Raw genomic sequence first — 20,712 nt, forward strand, 5'->3', positions numbered from 1 at the left:
AAAACTATTCACCGAAACAACTTAATAAGGAAATCATTGAAAATTTGACTTGGGTGAGAAAAAAAACAAGTAACAATAATAGTTGTTTAGTAGAACAGAACTTTAGTGTTCAAAGAAAAAGATGCATTTTGTCTTGCACTCATCAGGAAAAGGTACAAGAAATACCAAAGTAAAGGGAAAGCAACACTGATACAATAGAATAAAGTAGCACTGATTGCCTGGTAAGTAGACTCCAATTGGTATAGGTGTTGCCATGGAGAATGCACCAGTTAGTGACCACTGACAGCCAAACTTTGTTTAATTTTTAAATCAGAAAGATTGACGCTAATTGGTCAAGGCATTAGAAGAATATAACAATTACTGGAAAAGTAATAAAGTATCTTTTGTAACTACTGAAGCTCCAATATTATTGCAAACAAATTGGGCATTAAAAATAGTCTCAAAAGACCACCTGGTCTCATAAGTTCTTTCTAATGAAATAAAGCTTTCAATTGACATACATGAGAAATCAACCAGAGATTGGTTGGGATCTACTTTATTGAATTGAAACAAGTGCAAAGTAAGAAGTTCTTTCTGCCTGAAAAGAACAAGGCCCTGCAAATGCTGTTTCCCGAGCACACAAAAGTGTGCAATACTGTATGCCTGACTAACAATCCTAAATCAGTTGTCCATCTAATTCTTCTCACACTTAGGCTTATTTAGCAAATGTTGTCGAATCGCAGAATTACAACTAATGTTGGACACTGCATTATGAGTTTTGTAAGCTCAGGCTGGTTGGGTACTTTATTTCTTACAAATAGCTGAAGGGATAGTGTTTGATACGACCAACCACCAATTTTTGGGACATATGACCTAACCACCCTGTACCACAATAGTATCAAAATTCATATACCATACTATTCCTTTGTAGAAGGCAGAATGTGTTTTTGACAGCATCTTGTTGGGGGTGAATACCACTTGTGTTGCTACTCATAGTCCCATCATGAAAAGCTAGCTCCATCGACTGCTCAAACTTCTGAGATGGAACACTTTTCAGGAACCAAAATAATTGTCCTCAGGAATGTGTGTTATTTAGTGAGAATGACCTGCACAGGATGACTTTGATGCACTATTTCAACATCAAACTTGCATAACTGAATAAATGGCTTGGGCCCTAGTTATGAGGTTGCCCTGGAATTGTAGGAAGCCGAATGCATATACTGACCAGTGAAGATAGGTTTGTAGGAAACAGTAGTAGGGAACCCCATGGCTGATTTCTCAACTAGAGCATCAAGAAAAGGGAACAAATGTGTCTGCTCCATTTCAAATATAAGTTGGAATGTAAGATGGAACCATTAAGACACGTAAGGAAGTTCTTACTTGCAGCTACAGTTTCAAACATAACACCTACAAATTGGAAAAACGAAAGTGGCCGTAGGTTAGATATCATTCCATCGAAGATAGTTTTCTCACGGAATCCAACAAAAACATTTATAAGATCTGGGCCTACCAGGCATCCCATGGAAAACTACCTAGTTAGGCACATGTAGTGTTGCTAAAACAGAATCCAACAAGGCAGGTTGAATTCATAAATTCAATGTTTACTGATTCACGCAATGGTGAAGAATCTATATTATATGTTTCTGCAATGCAAATAAGTATGGCATCCTTGAATATGTTGGTGACTAGGCTAACCATATTGAATGCCCACAGACCTTCTTGTTTTGCTATCAGAATGCAAGTCCAGCATGATCTTTGAAAATGTGAAAGAATTCTTAACCAGACATGTGGAAAACTTGATCAAAACTGGCTGTAGCAAATAATCTAACCATTGGGCCAGTTCATGCTGTGCACAACCAGTCATAAATAATATAGGGCATAAGGTACATCACCTTAATAATCTTGGGTAGCCCATACACATACGGTTGCACTGAGCCATAAGAGTGAACCCTATTGCATCTAACATATCATCCTGCAGCTCATTGCTCTTACGGAGTCCAATGATGGGTCCAAATTTATACCCACTGGTCCTGTCGCTCAACCTGACCAGACAGCCTTACTTGAAAGCAAACTAAAAATTACTGTGTGGAAAAGGGACTATGCTGACAATAAATTCTTGATTGTCACTCAGGTTCACAGTGTGCGCACTGGCAAATATGTATGATGACAGATAATTCTTTGTAGAGTGTGTCCAGTTCTGGTCTCCCTGTTATAGGAAGGATATTATTAAACTGCAGAGGATTGAAAAGAGATTTACTACGATGTTGCTGGGGATGGAAGGTTTGAGTTATCAAGAAATGCTGGATAGGCTCAGACTTTTTTGACTGGAACATAGGAGGTTGAGAGGTGACCTTATAGAGATTTATAAAATAATGAGGGGTATAAATAAGGTGAATGATAGGTGTCTTTTCCCTAGGGTGGGGGTGTTTCAAGACTGGGAACAAATTTTTAAGATGAGAGGAGAAAAATTTGGAAAAGACACAAGGAGCATTTTTTTTTAAACACTGTGGTTTGTGTGTGGAATGAACTTCCAGAGGAAGTGGTCTATGAAGGTACAGATACAATGTTAAAAAGACATTTAGATATGTATATGAATAAGAAATGTTTGGAGGGATCTGGACCAAGCACAGGCAGGCAGGACTAGTTTAGTTTGGGATTATGGTCGGCATGGACTGGTTGGATCGAAGGGTCTGTTTCTATGGGTATGACTCTATGACTAAGTCTATGACTTTGACAGAAAGAACAGGCACACACACTGCATCTGTTTCAACTCAAGAAAAGAAGTAACAATTATTCTCTGGTTTGTCTATTAGTGTAATGTTTTGGCCAGTCAGAGTAAACTAGCCTGTTTGAAAACTTAAGGTTTGACAGTTAACACGGAGTCATCCACTGGTGCCTTCTCGATGGTAATACGTCTACTAATCAGCGTCCACTTACCAACCAATCAGCACTCTCCACTCCCACAGCATAAACATTGTTTCCCCTTTGGTATTTCTTGCGAATCATCCTGATGAGTGCAAGCCAAAATGTATTGACCAAATTATTTTTAACACTGTGTGAATATCAAACTGCAAAATCAAATTCACAATTGCATAAAGATATATATCCTTGGTAAGTATGCACGAACAATATAAATTACTGAAAGTGTTTCTATTTACTGAATTTGACTAGAATAGCAGATGTGTGAAACGTATTAGATTGGAAACCTATTTCACAATCACCCAAATTCACTTCAGATGGCCAGAATGGTGTATGAAATTAAATAAATCTAGAAAAAGACAACATAACATTACAACTTTTGTGAATTGCTCATAGCTGAAAAACACATGGATAGCGCCCTCAGATTAAGAGCTGAGAGAGAACCAGTCACTCAGAATTTTTATGATGCAGAAAGAGGCTATTTGGCATCAATCCCCATTTTAACTATCACCATCTTAAGCATTATCCTATGATATTTAAAACTATGGTCTTAATGAATAGTAATCACCTTCTTAAAGATAATTAATAATGGGCAATAAATGCTGGTCTAGTCTGCAAAGCCCACATCCAGTAAATAGATTAAAAAATATAATTTCTGCTTTACAACCTTAATAACAAAGTTAATTCCGATGTCTTATTTGCTTCTGAAGCTGATGAATTAGTTTAAATTATTCAGTGAAGCTTGAAACAATTTGCAATTTAACATAGGTGCAAACCAATGTTGAGTAGATATTTCAGGATTGAGTAAATATAGGCACTAAACCAGGTTGCAACTAAATCTGTGCAATTGTTTACAGATTCCAGAACATACACAGAGAAGTTAAATCAAAATAGAACAAGAAAGAAAATATCAGCACATTGATTTAGAGAATTATCCTCCTTTGCTTACTTAGGCCGGAAGTAATCTGCTTCATTGTCTATTGCAGGCATCATCTTGGTAGCATACCCTGAGCCTGACATGGACATTGACTTCTGATGTCGCAATCGGGCAGAAGTGGAAGATGTAGTAGAAGCGGATGTAGATGCAGGAGGAGATACATATGCAGACGCAGAACTAGTCGCACAAGCAGACATTTCTGTCAGGCTGTGATGAAGTGTGGTTGAGATAGAGGCAGAAGCAGACAGAAGTACAATATGGAGCACAATGTTGAACAAGTGCAAATTAAAAGAAAGCAAATACCATGCTGTTAAAGAAGCTAGCTGTGTTTTTACTTTTTAAATTAAAACAACAGAAAAGGCAGAAAAACAGCAGTTTAAAAACTGCAAAGCAGTAAAGTACTTTACTGTTATTTCAGTACTATGTCCATTGTAATTTTTAGGCAACAATGCTATTCCAGCACATTTAAAAATCTATTTGAAGAGGTTTTTAAAGACATATCAGACAAAGTTTTTTTTTAAAAAACCTTCCATCATTGCAATACGGATATTATTGATACGGATAAATTCTTCTAAAATAAAATCAATTCTGAACGATTATCAAACATTGTTGACTATCTAATTACCTGTTTTCCTTTCCATTCTGTAATACTGAATGCCTATCTACGTTTGTTCTTTCGCTGCAGACGTATGTATTTCGTCGGGTCATTCCTCCAGACACCATGTTATTCTGATAACAGACAAATAACCATTGATTTCTTTTTCAAAATGCTTCTCTGCTGATTTAACAATTCAATTCTTTCCTTTTATGTTTCTGCTATGATTATTTGCGCTCTGAAGTGCTGACCTCTAAGGGTCATTCAATAATGAACAAGAATGAGGTGGACTTCTTCCAGCAGATTCTGATGCATTCCACTTGATCTAGCAATCTGGCCTATAAACTGGCAAAGCTCACTTAAAAGTATTGGGCATTATTTGGAATTCTGATCTGTGACCCCTTGCATTCACTGCCCAATGCTCTATTGCCACAGGGAGTTTCATTAAAAATGTTTGTAGTCATATAATTTGCAATACTGTTTTCAGCTTAGATTCAGTTATAGTACCGTAGGCTGAGAGTCAGAAGACTGTGGTTTCAAAAAGAAGTATAAAGACTTGAGTACATTGTCACCCATTTTTCCATCTTATTGAATATAAAGATGCTATAGCACAATTTGAAACAGAATAGGATTGTTTCTTTTTCTCTAGTCAAAGTTTATTTCTCAAATAATATCTCCAAAATAAATTCTGTATATGGTTAGATATCTCATTGTCCCAGTGACTGCATTCCACAGATATTCATAATTGGTTGTGAAAAGTTCAAGACATCCTGAGGATTTGAAAGTCGCTTTATACACAGGTCTTTACTTCTCCCTTCTTTGCACATTACATCAGAACAAGTGATAAATATGATTTTACAGTATAATTGGTATCAATATACTTACACTAGTTACAACAGAACTCTTTTTGCGATCAGGAATCTCTGCTTTGTTCGGATTGTTAGCACTTCCCAACTTTGGGCTAGAAGGAGTAATTCCTCTTCCTCCTACAGCAGTGGTGCTGGACTTCCTTGACTGAACTTCCTCCTTTAAGTCACTATCTGCAGTGCTAGTTTGACTTCTCTTTGGATAGGATACCACAGGTGGAATAGAAGGTCCAGCTTCAAAAACAATAATTCTGATTAAGTCTTTCACAATCTGTAATCAGTATTGCTCAGATATTTATTAAAATAATTTATTCGGATATGCAATGCCAGATATATACTAATTATCAGGTTTTGGTAATATACTGTTGTGGATTTTTTGGCAATGAAATGAGCACCTTCACCATTAGCTTTTATGATAATTTTTAGAATACACTAGTTTTCATAGGTGCTATACATTTTCTGCTAACATGGTAAGGTAAGAATAAAATACAATATTTAGTTTAATATATAGAACAATCAAGCACCCATACAAAAGATGATTCTGCACACTTACCGTGATCACTGTACCGTCGTTGCTTTTGATTGGCTGATATACTTCTTTGGACCTTGTGGTGGGAAGGAGATTGTCCGGTACTATTATTGAGGTCACTGCTTGGCCTGATCTTAGCTAAGGAAAGGTTACTGCTGGAGCTTGAATCACTGACTTCCAACTGAGAGGGTAATGAAGCAAATTTAGTTCAGAAGCAAGCAAAAGTGCCCTAAAAGTATTACTATGACAAAACTAAGTTCCGGTTTGGTGTATTTCAACCATATTCCCATCCACAATCTACAGCCACTACAAATGTACTAATGGAATATTTAAGATGTGGATATTGAGGACTACGTACTAAGTTTAAAAAAAAATCTGCATGCCTATTTTAACATGAAACCAAGATTACAATCATGGTCTGAGGAATATCATTTCAACATGAAACTTCAATAATGAGGTTAAAATTTAAATATCGCACCACACCAGATTATAGTCCAACAGGTTTATTTCAAAGTACAAGCTTTTAGAGCGCTGCTCCGTCATGTTGCTAGTGGGGCAGGATCATAGGACACAGAACACAGAATTTATAATAAAAGATCAAAGTGTCATACAACTGATGCGATGTATTGAACAAACCTAGATTGCTGTTAAGTCTTCAATCACTTAGAATGGAGATATAGGTTTCGATTGATTAATATGTAAATCCCAGAATTTCTTTCAAGTCACAGCCCCAAGAGAACTTAAGGTTTTATCAGTATTTAAATAAAGATGACCTCTCAGCTCAGACAATACATTAAAAGGTGTGAGATCAGAGTCTATCTGTATCCCAACCTTGAGTCAAACTGGTTCTATTTTCAAAGTAGGAATTTATAAAATGTCACATGGACTGACTGCCTACAGATTGTGTGCTTTTTGAACAAAATATCTGCAAGTGCAAATTCACCCTACAGACTTATAGGTGTGTATACATGCATGTGAGAGGGAGGGAGGGGCGGGGGGGGGGGGGGGGGACAGAGAGAGAGAGAGGGAAAGCATGTGCATTGTGCATGTGTGCTCGTGCATGGGAGAGAGAGAGAAAGTGCAAGTGTGTGTGGACACACTTGATAGTGTGCACGAGTGTGACAGAGTATATGCCTATGAGAAGGTGCGTGCGTGAGTGTGACAGAGAGAGAAAGAGTGATTGTTAGACAGTGAGAGAGAGAGATTATGAGAGAGGATATTGTATGAGTGTGCTTATGTTTGAGACTGTATGGTGTGGTGGGGTCACCTGCAGTGTGACATGAACCCAAGATCCTGGTTTAGGCTATTCACATGGGTACTGAACTTGGCTATCAGCCTCTGCTCGATGACTGCATTTTTGTGCATCCCAAAGTTCACCTTGACTGATCAAGGATCTTTGGGTGACTCTCCTCCAAGATGGATGTCCAGATGCGCAACAATGCAAAGTTGCCGAGCAGAGACCGATAGCCAAGTTTGGTACCCATGAGGACGGCTTCAACTGGGATCTCGGGTTCATGTCACACTACAGGTGACCCCATCACACTATACACACTCACACACCCTGTCTCATACACATGTTCTCTCTCATGCTCAGAGGCATATACTCTGTCACACTTGTGCACATATTCAATCAAGCATGCATAGTCTCTCTCTCTCTCATATATATATTACATACACACACACACACACACAATGTGCATTTGCAGATACATTCTATTTTGTTTCTCGAAACGGAGAAAGGTGACCAGTGGTGTTCCACAGGGATCGGTGTTGTTTGTGATATACATAAGTGATCTGGAAGAGGGTACTGTTGGTATGATCAGCAAGTTCACAGATGACACGAAGATTGGTGGAGTAGCAGAAAGCATAAGGGACTGTCAAACAATACAGGAGAATATAGATAAATTGGAGAGTTGGGTGGAAAAATGGCAGATGGCGTTCAATCCAGGCAAATGTGAGGTGATGCATTTAGGAAAATCTAATTTTAGAGTGAATTATACAATGAACGGAAGAGCCTTGGGAAAAGTTGATGAGCAGAGAGATCTGGGAGTGCAGCTCCATTATACCCTGAAGGTTGCTGCACAGGTGGATAGAGTGGTCAAGAAGGCATATGGTATGCTTGCCTTCACTGGATAGGGTATTGAGTGTAAGAGCTGGTAGGTCGTGTTAAAATTGTACAGGACATTGGTTTGGCTGCATTTGAAATACCGTGTAGAGTTCTGGTTGCCACATTACCAAAACGATGCGGATTCCATGGAGAGGGTGCAGAGAAGGTTTACGAGGATGTTGCCTGGTATGGAAGGTGTTAGTCATGATGAGAGGTTGAGTAGGTTAGGTTTGTTTTCATTAGAAAAAAGAAGATTGACGGGGGACTTGATTGAGATTTACAAAACAAAGGGTTTAGACAGGGTAGATAGAGATAAGCTTTTTCCCAGGGTGAAGGATTCAATAACAAGAGGTCACACATTCAAGGTGAAAGGTGAAATGTTTAAGGGGGATACACGCAGCAAGTACTTTACACAGAGGGTGGTGGGTGTCTGGAATGCATTGCCAGCAGAGATGGTAGAGGCAGGCATGGTAGATTCATTTAAGATGCGTCTGGACAGATGCACGAGTAGGTGGGGAGCAGAGGAATACAGATGCTGAGGAATTGGACGACAGTTTTAGACAGTAGATTTGGATCAACTCAGGCTTGAAGGGCCGAATGGCGTGTTCCTGGGCTGTAAATTTTCTTTGTTTTTTGTTCAAAAAGCACACAATCTGTAGACCATGTGACATTTTATAAATTCCTACTTTGGAAGTAGAACCAGTCTGGGATACAGACAGACTCTAACCCTCATACCTTTAATCATTGTCTGAGCTGTTTCTTTTATTCACTAATAAAACCTTAAATTATCAGAGGCTGAGACTTGAATCAAAATCCTCATCCCCATTCTAGGTGATTACAGACTTAACAGCAGTCTAGGTTTGTTCAATACATCACATCAGTTGCATGACATTTTGATCTTTTACAATAAATTCTGTGTCGTTTGATCCTGCTCCACTAGCTACCTGAAAAAGTTGCAGTGCTCCAAAAGCTTGTACTTTCAAATAAACCTGTTGGACTATAACCTAGTACGGCGCGATGTCTAACTTTGTCCACCCCAGTCCAACACTGGCACCTCTACTTCTTTAATGAGGGCTGAAAAAATCAAATCTTATTCTTATAGCAGATCTCCAAATCTCTCTTTACTTTAGAAAGAAGAAAAAATAACTGCAATAATGTTCACAACAGTAATTCCACTGGACAAATTGAGGTCTTTCAATTCATTCTCACGTTAAGATCACACAAGATTTTCAAAAATGCCTATTACACTAGCAATTCAAATATGGCAAAGTAACTGAATTCAATCTCTACAATATCTGCACATACACATGTGTAAGCCAGAAAGTATTATAAATAGCTTCTGGTTAGAGTTGTTATAAAAGCTGAAACATGAAAGCAGTACAAGAGATAGGCACTAACATGAAAATTAAGTATTTACATTAAGTGTTTATTTCAGAATTTATTTTGAAGTAGCAGTAGAAAATGGGATATTTTAATTTTAGCCATTCTATTCAAATTACTTTGAGCTAACTTTGATTAGAGACAATACTTTGAACAAGTTTGGACTGCAGGAAACCTTGGTTAATAACCTAAAGGCATCTGACAAGAGAGGTGGTGACATGGTGGTATTGTAATGGACCAGTAGTCCAATAACTCAGGCTAATGTTGTATGGAGATGGATTCAAATTTCACTACAGATGATCATAGAATCCCTACAGTGTGAAAGCAGGTTATTCGGTCCAACAGGTTGATACCAACCCTCTGAAGAGCATCCCACCCAGACCCAGCCCTCTACCTACCCCTTTGATCCTGCATTTCTCACGGCCAATCCACCAAAGCTACATATCTTGTGTGAGGAAACCAGAGCCCCCAGAGGAAACCCACGCAGGGAGAATACCTCTGTAGAGTTTGCACAGTCTTCCAAGGCTGGAATCAAAACGGGGTCCCTGGCGCTGTGAGGCAGCAGTGATAATTACTGAGCAACTGTGCTGCCCTTTGGTTCAATTTGAATTCATCTGATAAAAATTATAATGAAAAGCTAGTCCAACTGGGACCATGAAATCATACTTGATCATCATAAAAATGCATCAGGTTTACTAATGTCCTTTTGGTGTGGGTGGGGGTGGAATTTGCCATTCTCACCTGGTATGGCCTACCTATAATTTGAGATCCACAGCAATTTTAAATATCTCTGAAATGGCCTAGCAAGCCACTGTATCCAGCTGCTTTAAAGCCTCATAAAAAGAATTAAATCAGTTGGATCATCTGGCATTAATAGCACTATGATGTACCTACATCACATAGACCGCAGCAGTTCACCACATACCCTTGGGCAATTAAGGAGAATAAATGTTGGACCAGGTAGCAATGTCCAAGTCCCATGAATGAATTTTTTTTTAAAGTTTCATACAAAAGACAATTAAACTTGTAGAGAATCAGGGTAAACGCCAAATGTATACTGTTTACAAGTTTAATCGTTGGCTGACAAGTAGGAAGTAACTGGTGCTTGTTAGACAGGTCATGTCAGAATTGGCAAGGTGGCTTAGGACTTGTTGCTTTCACTAATATTGTAATTTACATAAATGCCTTGAATTCAAGAATTTGAAGTAAAGAGGTCAGATTTACTGATGATATCAAGTTAGCATGAGGAGTGAATTCATGAGATAGTACATAAGTTACACAATAAGTTATGTTGTAGAATTAGCACAAAAACTGGCAAATCAAATTGAAAATAGACATGTAAAGAGTATTGAACATTTTAGGAAAAATAAACTGCCTCTTTACTTCATGAATGTGTGCACTGAATCAGAGCAGCCATCAATAATATTTAGATGGACAGGAGGATACAAGACAAATATAGTCATGATTAAACTGAGTACATCTTGAGCAACTTAATGATACAGGGTCATTTCCAAATTTACTCCAAGAAGAGCCATGTGGTTACCATCAAAGGGTTGAAATTATGAGGAGAGGCTTGGGTATTTCAGCCTGGAATGGAAGCACCTGAGATGTGGTCTTAGCAAGTTAATATAGCTATGGAAATAGAATAGGTAAAACCACATGATTAGTAGGAAAAGGGGACCCAATTTAAAATATACAACCATAACAACACTAATATTTTATACCATAGTCTCTATTGAATTATTGCAACTTCTTTTTTAGAAAGTTGATTTAATAATTGTGCCCTTTGGAAATAAAGAACTTGAGAATTGCTTTAAAAAAGTCAATTTGTTGAAGCTATTTTGTCTTGCACTCATCAGGACATTTCACAAGAATACCAATTCAAGGGGAAAATGAGTATTTAGACTGCATGACAGCAGACTGCTGATTGGTTGGGGCATTCCTATAAAGTACCCATTAATGTTGATTAACAGTTACCGTTGGGCTTTATTTAAATTCTAAACCAGACAGGTCATATCTTTCTCAAGAAGCTTGCTAGTTTTTGCTTCTGAGATGTTTCGGGGCGGCACAGTGGCTCAGTGGTTAGCACTGTTGTCTCACAGCACCAGAGTCCCAGTTTGATTCCAGCGTTGGACGACTGTCTGTGTGGAGTTTGCACATTCTCCCTGTGTCTGTGTGGGTTTCCTCCATGCGCTCCGGTTTCCTCCCACAGTCCAAAGATGTGCCGGTCAGGTGAATTGACCATGCTAAATTGTCCATAGTGTTAGGTGCATCAGTCAGAGGGAAATGGGTCTGGCTGGATTGCTCTTCGGAGGGCCGAAGGGCCTGTTTCCACACTGTAAAGAATCTAATCTAATTGATCCTGACAAGGCCATCATTTATTCTCTATTTTTAATTGTCTCTTGAGTCACGTTCTTGAACCACTATAGCAAATGTGGCAGGGAGACAATGAGCCACAAATATTTAAAAAAAGGTGCTGAATTCAATCGTTCACTCTTCTTCGTTTCGGATTTCTAAACCAACAATTATCTAAAACTGTTGCATTCTCAATGTAAAATGGAAATTAGTTTGGGCAAGTGGGTCTATCCTGCATACCATACCATCATTGTTAACTCACCTGTCTGCTTTCTATACAGTGCAGTTGTGATTCTGGATAACATGAAACATGGGAGAAATTTACAGGGCAAAGTAAATAGAAAAAGGAGGAAAATCAATATTATTTGGCCACGATTGATTGTAAAGGTGTTGGGTTGGTAAAGGGTGTTGGGTTGGCATTCTTGCGTTCGAGTTAGAAGGTTGAGGGCTCAAGCCCCATTCCAGAGATTTGAACAAATAGATCAGGCCAATAATTCATTGCAGTATTGAGGAAGACATGCATTTACTACCTTTCAGATAGTATATTAGAACAGATTAGGTCTTTCATCTGGGAGTTCAAAGTTCCAAATATTATTCCAGAGTAGCAGATATCATCATGCTGGCATTCTAAACAATATTTATCTCTTACTGACAACTGCTAATAAGATAGATTTTATCTGGAAACTTGTTGTTTGAGGCATGAGGCAAAGAGCCTATATAAATGAAACCTTGTTCTTCTTCTTTATCCTTACCTCATTGGACTTTCGACCCAACAGCAAATACGTTGCAGTTATTTCATCATATTTCATTTTGGCAAGGGATTCCTGAATTTCCTCACGGCTATAACCCATTCCAACCATTAGATCTGTAAAGTTGAGATCAGATAGTTTTCAAATACCATTAGTACCTTCTGATAAAGAATGGTATTTCCACTCCATTCTTTCAAATTTAATCTTATCCTCAAACTACATGTTCCCTTTGTAAGTTTCCTTGCATTTCTCTCAACTGACAAATCTTAAAATGTTTGCACTTTCCTTCTCTTACTAAACCTGTTTTTAGTTTCTACGCAAGACCAAAACATTTCTTCAATGCAAGTATGTGCTATTATGCTTTAGTACAGCACCCATTTATCATTAAGATAGATATCTGATAGATGTCTGAAACTAGATAAGCATGTAAGCCTAAAAATGTATCAGCACGTTGCTCAATATGGCGTACTTCAACAACTGTGATCAAGATTAACTGTTAGGTAAAACACAAAGTTCAGACCTGTACAAGTAAAATTATCTCTGAAGTTGAGTTGAAGGTATGTTTTGTGAGGGAGAAAAGCAGAATTCTTACTTTGTATCTAAACAATGCTCCACCTCACTTAGGAAATGCTTAATGATAACATTGGACAAGATGGGTCAGGTAGAGAAAAATGGTGCTCCCCAAATTTTACTAAAAGCATTTGAGACACTGCATGGAATAAAAATTAATACAAACAAGCTATTGAAAGAGTTATTGGCTTCAAGGAAACTGAGGGAAACAATAATGACCATTGTGAAAACTCTGATGATAGCGTGTATACTCGATTAATAGCCACATTTTCTTGACTACTTTTTAAAGTTAAATTTATGGGGTCGACTATTAGAAATTTTTGAAGGGCTGAAATTCATGCCTGTCAAAATTCATACTGTATCATTAGCAGAAGCCCAAACGATCTTTAAACGAATAAAAGAAAAAGAAAACAATTATGGTAATTCTGAAATCCCGAAGCAGAACACAACAGGCAGTGGACTGGAAGACTGGCAGACTGGAAAGCTGGAATGGGACATGACAGCCAGCACACTAATTCATACATATGGATTTGTTATCTGTGAAGAACTATGGGCAACCTTTACACAAGATATATGGAAAATTCCAGGTTATTTGGCCAAAAATAGGGGGTCAGCATTTACATGAGATCGACTATTACTAGAGTATATATGGTAATTCTGCAATTCATCTTTGAAATATGTGTGCTGCTAGAGTATTGACAAATTTCACATGTTATATCATTGACCAAAAAAAGGTGCAAAGGCTAAGGTTAACAATTACAGATTAGTTAATTTAATATCGTGGTGAGAAATATAATCTGGGACAAAAGTAACAGACACTTGGACAAATGAGGTTGATTATGAAAAGCCAGTCTAGATTTTTAAAGACAAACAAAAACCAAAAGAACTTCAGATGCTGTAAATCAGTAATGAAAACAGAAATTGCTGGAAAAGCTCAGCAGGTCTGGCAGCATCTGTGAAGAGAAATTAATGCTTCGCATCTGGTGACCCCTTCCTTAAAACCTTTCCTCAGTTCTGAGGAAGTCTCACCGAACCGAAGTGTTGGCTCTAATTTCTCTTCATTAATGCTGCCAGGCCTACTGAGCTTGTCCAGCAATTTGTTTTTGTTTGTGTTTATTAATAGCAAATTGCACTTAACTAATTTACTTGAGACTTTTGATGAGGTAATAGAAGGATGATGAGACTAATGCCGTTAATTTGTATATGGACTTTCAAAAGGCACTTGATAAAGTGCCACATATCAAGTCAGAAAAGTTAGAGTACATGGCAGAAAACAGTCTGAAAGCAACTTGAATACAAATTTGGCTGAGCAACAGGAAAGTGGTGGTGAACAATTCTTTTTTAGATTGGAGGAAGATACAGCTTTTTTGGATAACACATTAATGACATACACAGAATACAGGGCAAAATTTCAAAATCTGTCGATGATAAAACCTCATGTTGTGAGGAGGATTGAGAGGCTATTGATGATTGCTGGATAGGTGGGTAAGTGGTAGATTAAAAAATCTAAAGAAGAGAAAAACTAAATGATTAATTTCTGTAGGAAGTAGGAGAAAAGGCAACATAAAATTAATCTACAATTCTGAAGGATATAGAATTGCATAAGAAGAGAAGAGTATTTAACTTGGCATTAAACAGCTGTTTTGCTTGAGATTTTACTTTAGTGTACTATGCCCACTTCTGGATCCTACACTTTACGAAGGACATGAAGGAAAAGATGCAGAAAATATTTACAAGAACGGTCCTAGAAATTAAAAAATTCGGTCATATGGATAGACTAGAGATGCTGGGTTGTTTTCCTGAGAGAAGATTAAGAGGTTTGATAGAGGTGTTCAAAATTATGAGGGATGTGGACAGGAAGTAATTATTTCCCATGAATGGGAGATTTGAGAACCAGAGGACACAGATTGAAGATGAATGGCATATGGCAAAAGAAACACATGTGGCACATGACACTTCTTACTTAACAAGTAACTAGAATCTGAAATGCACTATAGTGGTGGCACAATCAATTCAAGCCTTCAAAGGAAAACTAGATAATTATCTGGTGAGAAAGAATTTGCTGAAGTAATTTCTTATCAGATTATGCAAAGATTGCAACAAGAACAAACTGCAGTATCCAGTTAAATAAAAAACAAACATCACGAGTGCTGGCAATCTGAAATAAAAACAGAAAATGATGGAAATACTCACTATCACATAACATCTGTGGAAATAGAAACAGGCTTTTCCAGTGAATGACCTTTTTACCAGTACTGGGAGAAGTCACAGACTTAAAATATTATTACCCTGTGCAGTGCCAGGGAAAAGAGTGAGGAAGGGTAGAGGCAAGAACAAAGGGGGAAAGGTGTAGTAAATTGGAATATAGGTTTGACTTCAATGACAAAAGAGATTATGAAGCAAGGCAAAAAGAAGTAGCAACTGGACAACCAGTCCAAGGAATTGGGATCAATGGATAAGTTTTAAGTTATTAAAATTAAACAGTGTCCATCATGTTGTAAACTGTCTAACTAAAAGATAAAGTGCTCATTCTTAAACTTTGCTGATTATCATATGAACAGTGCAGAAGAACTGAGGACAGAATAGTCAGAATAGGAATGTGGAAGTGAATTAAGATTGTAAGCCCCAGAAACTCAGTGTTGTGCTTGCAAATTTAAATGAGGAGTATGCAAGGCCAAGATAAACAGCAATATCAGGCAAAGTTTACCTGATCACTATCCTCAACATCTCTGATTTAACTGTAGATCATCCTGAAATCATTTAACTGTATTTAATAACAGACAATTAAGTTTAATGAAATCTGAACTTTGAATATTTCTTCAGTGCCATAATAAGATAAATAACAAGCTCAACAGATTGGTTATTTCACACTTACCTATTCTTTTAGAATCTGAGATATCCAGATCTGGCTCTACAAAAGGTCTAAGCTCATCATCATCATGACCTGCGTTAATCCACCGATCCTTCATGATTTGCTGGCAACAAAAGATTACAGAATAAATTCAATTTAATGACATTGAAAACAATCTCACTTAATCATCTATGTGAAGAAATGTGGAACTAAAGGTGACCTATTGTTGCTGCGGCTCATCTTAATACATGTGCAACCGACAGTTGCCTTTCAATCATTTCTCCTCATTGTACATAAAGGCAAAGATTTATGTTACGTTGTGTTTTCATATGCATTAGCTGTACATTAATAATATATTGGAACAGAAGTTGGCTCTGCATCTGTGAGCATAGGTAGTGAGTTTCAATTGGCCGCTTAATCATGCCAGTGAGATTTGTTTTCTAAATTTAATGCCGAGTATAATTTCTAAAGGACTCTCTGAACAACGAGCATCAAGGTTATGAATGCCAATCTTTTCTCCATGCTGCTGGCTCCTGAAACAACCTGCAACTTTTACTGTCACTTGGCCAAAATCTCAGTCAAATTGCTTATTATCTGCATAAACACCACACAGGTTCTCAATAAAAAAGGCTTGTGCTAACAGCTCTCGACATAATAGTTCAGCCTGCTATATTTGAAAAAATGCTGATCTTAGCTGTTCCCTAAGAAAACACCAGCATATTTACCTAAAATTGTTGCACAGAATCAGATCGCTATTTCATTAAACTATCTGATCTAAGTCTCTGCCTATAGTTCACATGAGAGTTCTTTAATTATTTCTTCTCATTCTAGCCATGTATCCCTTTAATCCTGTATCCCAAACATAGGCAGCATGACCTTGTAGATATGGTGCCAACATTTGCAATGATACTAATTTGGGGGATGTAGCTAATAATATGAAAAACTGCATCAAAATCTACTATTGTATATGGGCAAAATATTGCATATGCTGAAAACCTGAAAAAACAGTGCTGAAGAAACTCAGCAGGTTTAGCAACATCTGTAGAGAGAGAACAGAGTTAATGCTTCAAGTCAGGTAACATCTTCAGCAATGAAAAGGAGCCCCACTTTCTCCACAGATGCTGCCCGACCTGGTGAGTTTCTCTAGCATTCTCTGTATTTGTTACCGTAATGCATATTGAGGATTGCAACATGAATGGATATATTTCAACATAAATTTAATAAAGCCAAGTATGAGTTGTTGCATTTAGTTTGGAGGAGTATGGTCACTTACTCCATTTGAAGTTATAAAATTAAATGCAGAGAGAAACAAAGATATTTGTCAATAATTTGCTAAACAATACATAAAGAAAATTGAAATACTGGAGAAATTGAAGAAATAATCCAGTGAAGCAAGCAGAATTGTGATTTAAGGAAACTTTAAGCAACTGAGACTCATTTCCTTGAAAGGCAGATGACTAAGAGGAAATCCGATCGAGGTCTTTAACATTGTTTCAGAACAAGAGACAAAACAGATATAATAGAAAAATTACACAGAGCTTGAGAATTTGGAACCTGCTGCAAAAACAAGTGTTGAAGGAGATAGCATTGGCTTATTTAGGAGGAGACTTGGTGCATATGTGAAGCATTCAAGATTACTGGGAAATGGGAAAAGGGTGACAAAAAATCATTACAGAAAGGACTTAGGAGAAGTGGAATAGGGCATGAAAAAGCCTTGGCGGGTAGGATTAAGGAAAACCCTAAGACGTGCTACACTTATGTGAGGAACAAGAGAATGGCCAGCATGAGGATAGGATGACCAGGGATAGGAAAGGGAAGTTGTGCCTGGAGTCAGAAGAGGTAAGGGAAATCCCTTAATGAATATTTTGCTTTAGTATTCACTAGTGAGAGGGATCTTGTTGTTTGTGAGGACAGAGTGAAACAGGTTGATATGCTCGAACAGATTGATGCTGAGGAGGAAGATGTGCTGGAAATTTTGAAAAAAATGAGGATAGATAAATTCCCTAGGCTAGACAGGATATACCCAAGGTTATATTGTTGCATCTTTGGTGATGATACTGTCCACTGGAACAGTACCAGTTGATTGGAGGGTGGCAAACATTAAGAAAGGGAAATAAGGATAACCTGGGGAATTACAGAGACAGTCTTATGGCAGTGATGGGCAAATTATTGGAAAGGATTCTGAGAGACAGGATTTATGATTATTCAGAAAAGCATAGTTCGATTACAGATAGTCAGCATGGCTTTGTGAGGGGCAGCCTTACTGAATTATTTCAGGATGTGACAAGACACATTGAAGGTAGAACACTGGATGTGGTGCACATAGATTTTAGCAAGGCATTTGATAAGGGTCCCCATGGTAGGCTCATTCAGAAGGTAAGGAGCCATGGGATACAAGGATGTTTGGCTGTCTGAATACAGAATTGACTGGCACATGGAAGACAGAGGGTGGTAGTAGATGGAAAGTATTCAGCCCGGAGGTCGGTGTTTCACAGGGATCTGTTCTGGGACCTCTGCTCTTTATGATTTTTATAAATGACTTGGATGAGAAAGTGTAAGGGTGAGTTAGTCAGTTTGCCAATGACACCAAGATTGATGGAGATGTGAATAGTGTGGAGGGCTGTGGTAGATTGCAGCAGGACATTGACAGGATGCAGAGCTGGGCTGAGAAGTGGCTATTGGAGTTCAATCTGGAAAAGTGTGAAGTGATTCATTTTGGAAGGTTGAATTTGAATGCCGATTACAGGGTTAAAGGCAGGATTCTTGGCAGTGTGGAGAAACACAGGGATCTTGAAGTCCATGGTCATAGATCCCTCAAAGTTGCCACCCAACTTGATAGGGCTGTTAAGACAGCATGTGGTGTGTTGGTTTTCATTAGCAGGGGGATTGAGTTTAAGAGCCATGAGGTTATGCTGCAGCTATATAAAGCCCCGATTAGACTACATGTGGAATACCATGTTCAGTTCTGGTCAACTCATTATAAGGATGTGGAAGCTTTAGAGAGGATGCAGAGGAGATTTACCAGGATGCTGCCTGGACTGGAGGGCTTGCCTGATAATGAAAAGTTGAGGGAGTTATTGATTTTCTCATTGGAGTGAAGGAGGATGAGAAGTGACTTGATAGGGGTGTATAAGATGATCAGAGGCATAGATAGTGTGAATAGCCAGAGACCTTTCCCCAGGGCAGAAATAGCTATCATGAGGGGGCATAATTTTAAGGTGATTCAAGAAAGGTTTTGGGGAGATGTCAGAGGTAGGTACTTTACACAGAGTGTTGGGTGAGTGGAATGCACTCCCAGCAGTGGTAATAGAATAAGATACATTAGGGATATTTAAACAACTCTTAGCTAGGCATATGGATGATAGTAAAGTGAAAGGTATGTAGATTAGTTTGATCTTAGAATCGGATAAAAGGTCAGAACAACATCGAGGGCCAAAGGGTTTGTACTGTGCTGTACTGATCTATGTTCTATGTTCTAAAACTCATGTGAAGTATGAACAGATAATTGGACCAATGATCTGTAAACAACAGTAGTCACATATGGATTTCTGCGGACACAGCTGCCCAGTTCCTACTATTCAAAACTCTTGACGTTTACTATTTTCTGTGTTGCAGCCATCTTTGCTTCTCCCCGACTCCACATTCCTCGGACATTATTTAATCTTAGCGAAAGCCTTTAAAATAAGTGTAGCACATTTGTCTAGTCCGTTACTACATTGCAAAGCCAATAAAGTTACTAACAATATTTCCTGTTATAATTTTTGTTTAAAATATAGAAGCTTTTAGCAAAAGTTAGATGATCTTTCTACCAATACATTTTAGTGACTATTCTACAGATTGCTGGATCAGTTCCTATTCCCTTTCTGAAGATAGAAATTACAGTTGTTGTTCCTCTGCACTGGCACAATTCCTGCCTTTAATGATTTTTTAAAAGATTTGATCCCAGGGCTTCTGATGTTTCCTTGCTAACTTTTTTTTTGAGTATCCATGATAAACCCATCTAGATTTGCAGATTTGCCTTCTTTCCTTACTAAAATAAAACAAACAAAGAACTGTAGATGCTGAAGATCTGAAACAAAAACAGAAACAGCTGGTGAAACTAGCAGGTCAGGCAGCATCTGTAGCATCAGTTTTGAGGAAGAGTCATTGGACTTGAAATGTTAATTCTGCTTTCTTCCTACACATGTTGCCAGATCTGCGAAGTTTCACCAATAACTTCCATTTTTGTTTGTCTTCCTTACATTTGGGTAGTTTATCTACTATGACATTCCTGCCTAGTTTAACAGTGGTTATGTTGTTCTGGAAGACTTTTGCAAATCAAATGTTACTTCCTCTCTATTCAGTTCTTGAAACTGAGGGTGGAATTTTCTTCTCGAGAGAAGTGGCAGGGAAGGTGGCGGAAAGAGAAGATAATTGGGCAGATGAGCTCCAGGGAGATATCCAGCACCTTCCCAACACCACTGGAACTAAATACTGGGAAGAAAAGCCTAACCTTCACCTTCCTGGCCAATGGCCAATATAGACCTTAAAAGAACAATTGTAATGCTGCGAATTGGTCAATTGGTAAAATGAAAAGGCGTGTCTGCTAGATTTCTTTTTGGGCAGTGAAGGGGAGTGGTTGCTGGCCTGCTTCTCCCCCACTTGTAACCGTGCTTCCAATATTACAGTTACATTTTTGTCTTGTCTTTTATTGAACACTTTTCACTTACTTTCTTGCCTTAACTTGCAGCTTCTTTCTTGGCAGCAGTGAGTTGCAATTAGGAGGGATAGCCACAACTCACCTCAATAATATTCAGCTGTCTATCATACCAAATCCAATGAACAAGCTGAAAGCTAGGTATCGAAAATTCCTGACATGGAAGTTAAGCAGGGACC

General features: G+C 38.1%; 1 protein-coding gene across 9 annotated transcripts in view; it reads right to left on the bottom strand.

Moving 5' to 3' along the window:
• mark3a (MAP/microtubule affinity-regulating kinase 3a) overlaps nucleotides 1-20,712 on the bottom strand; it is a 172,999-nt gene that overhangs the window by 29,947 nt on the left and 122,340 nt on the right. For 7 of the 9 annotated variants that reach the window (XM_060829237.1, XM_060829238.1, XM_060829236.1 and 4 more), the window contains exons 10-14: nucleotides 15,862-15,961; nucleotides 12,420-12,532; nucleotides 5,850-6,006; nucleotides 5,316-5,530; nucleotides 4,461-4,564 (exon numbers count right to left, since the gene is read on the bottom strand). In XM_060829237.1, coding sequence (XP_060685220.1) covers nucleotides 4,461-4,564; nucleotides 5,316-5,530; nucleotides 5,850-6,006; nucleotides 12,420-12,532; nucleotides 15,862-15,961 — 689 coding nt within the window. Of the gene's footprint in view, nucleotides 1-3,847; nucleotides 4,043-4,460; nucleotides 4,565-5,315; nucleotides 5,531-5,849; nucleotides 6,007-12,419; nucleotides 12,533-15,861; nucleotides 15,962-20,712 lie in introns of all 9 variants that reach the window. The other 2 variants (XM_060829243.1, XM_060829244.1) reach the window with 2 other exon arrangements.

The sequence above is a fragment of the Hemiscyllium ocellatum genome, chromosome 8 (genome assembly GCF_020745735.1).
Source record: "Hemiscyllium ocellatum isolate sHemOce1 chromosome 8, sHemOce1.pat.X.cur, whole genome shotgun sequence".
Lineage (NCBI taxonomy): Eukaryota > Metazoa > Chordata > Chondrichthyes > Orectolobiformes > Hemiscylliidae > Hemiscyllium > Hemiscyllium ocellatum.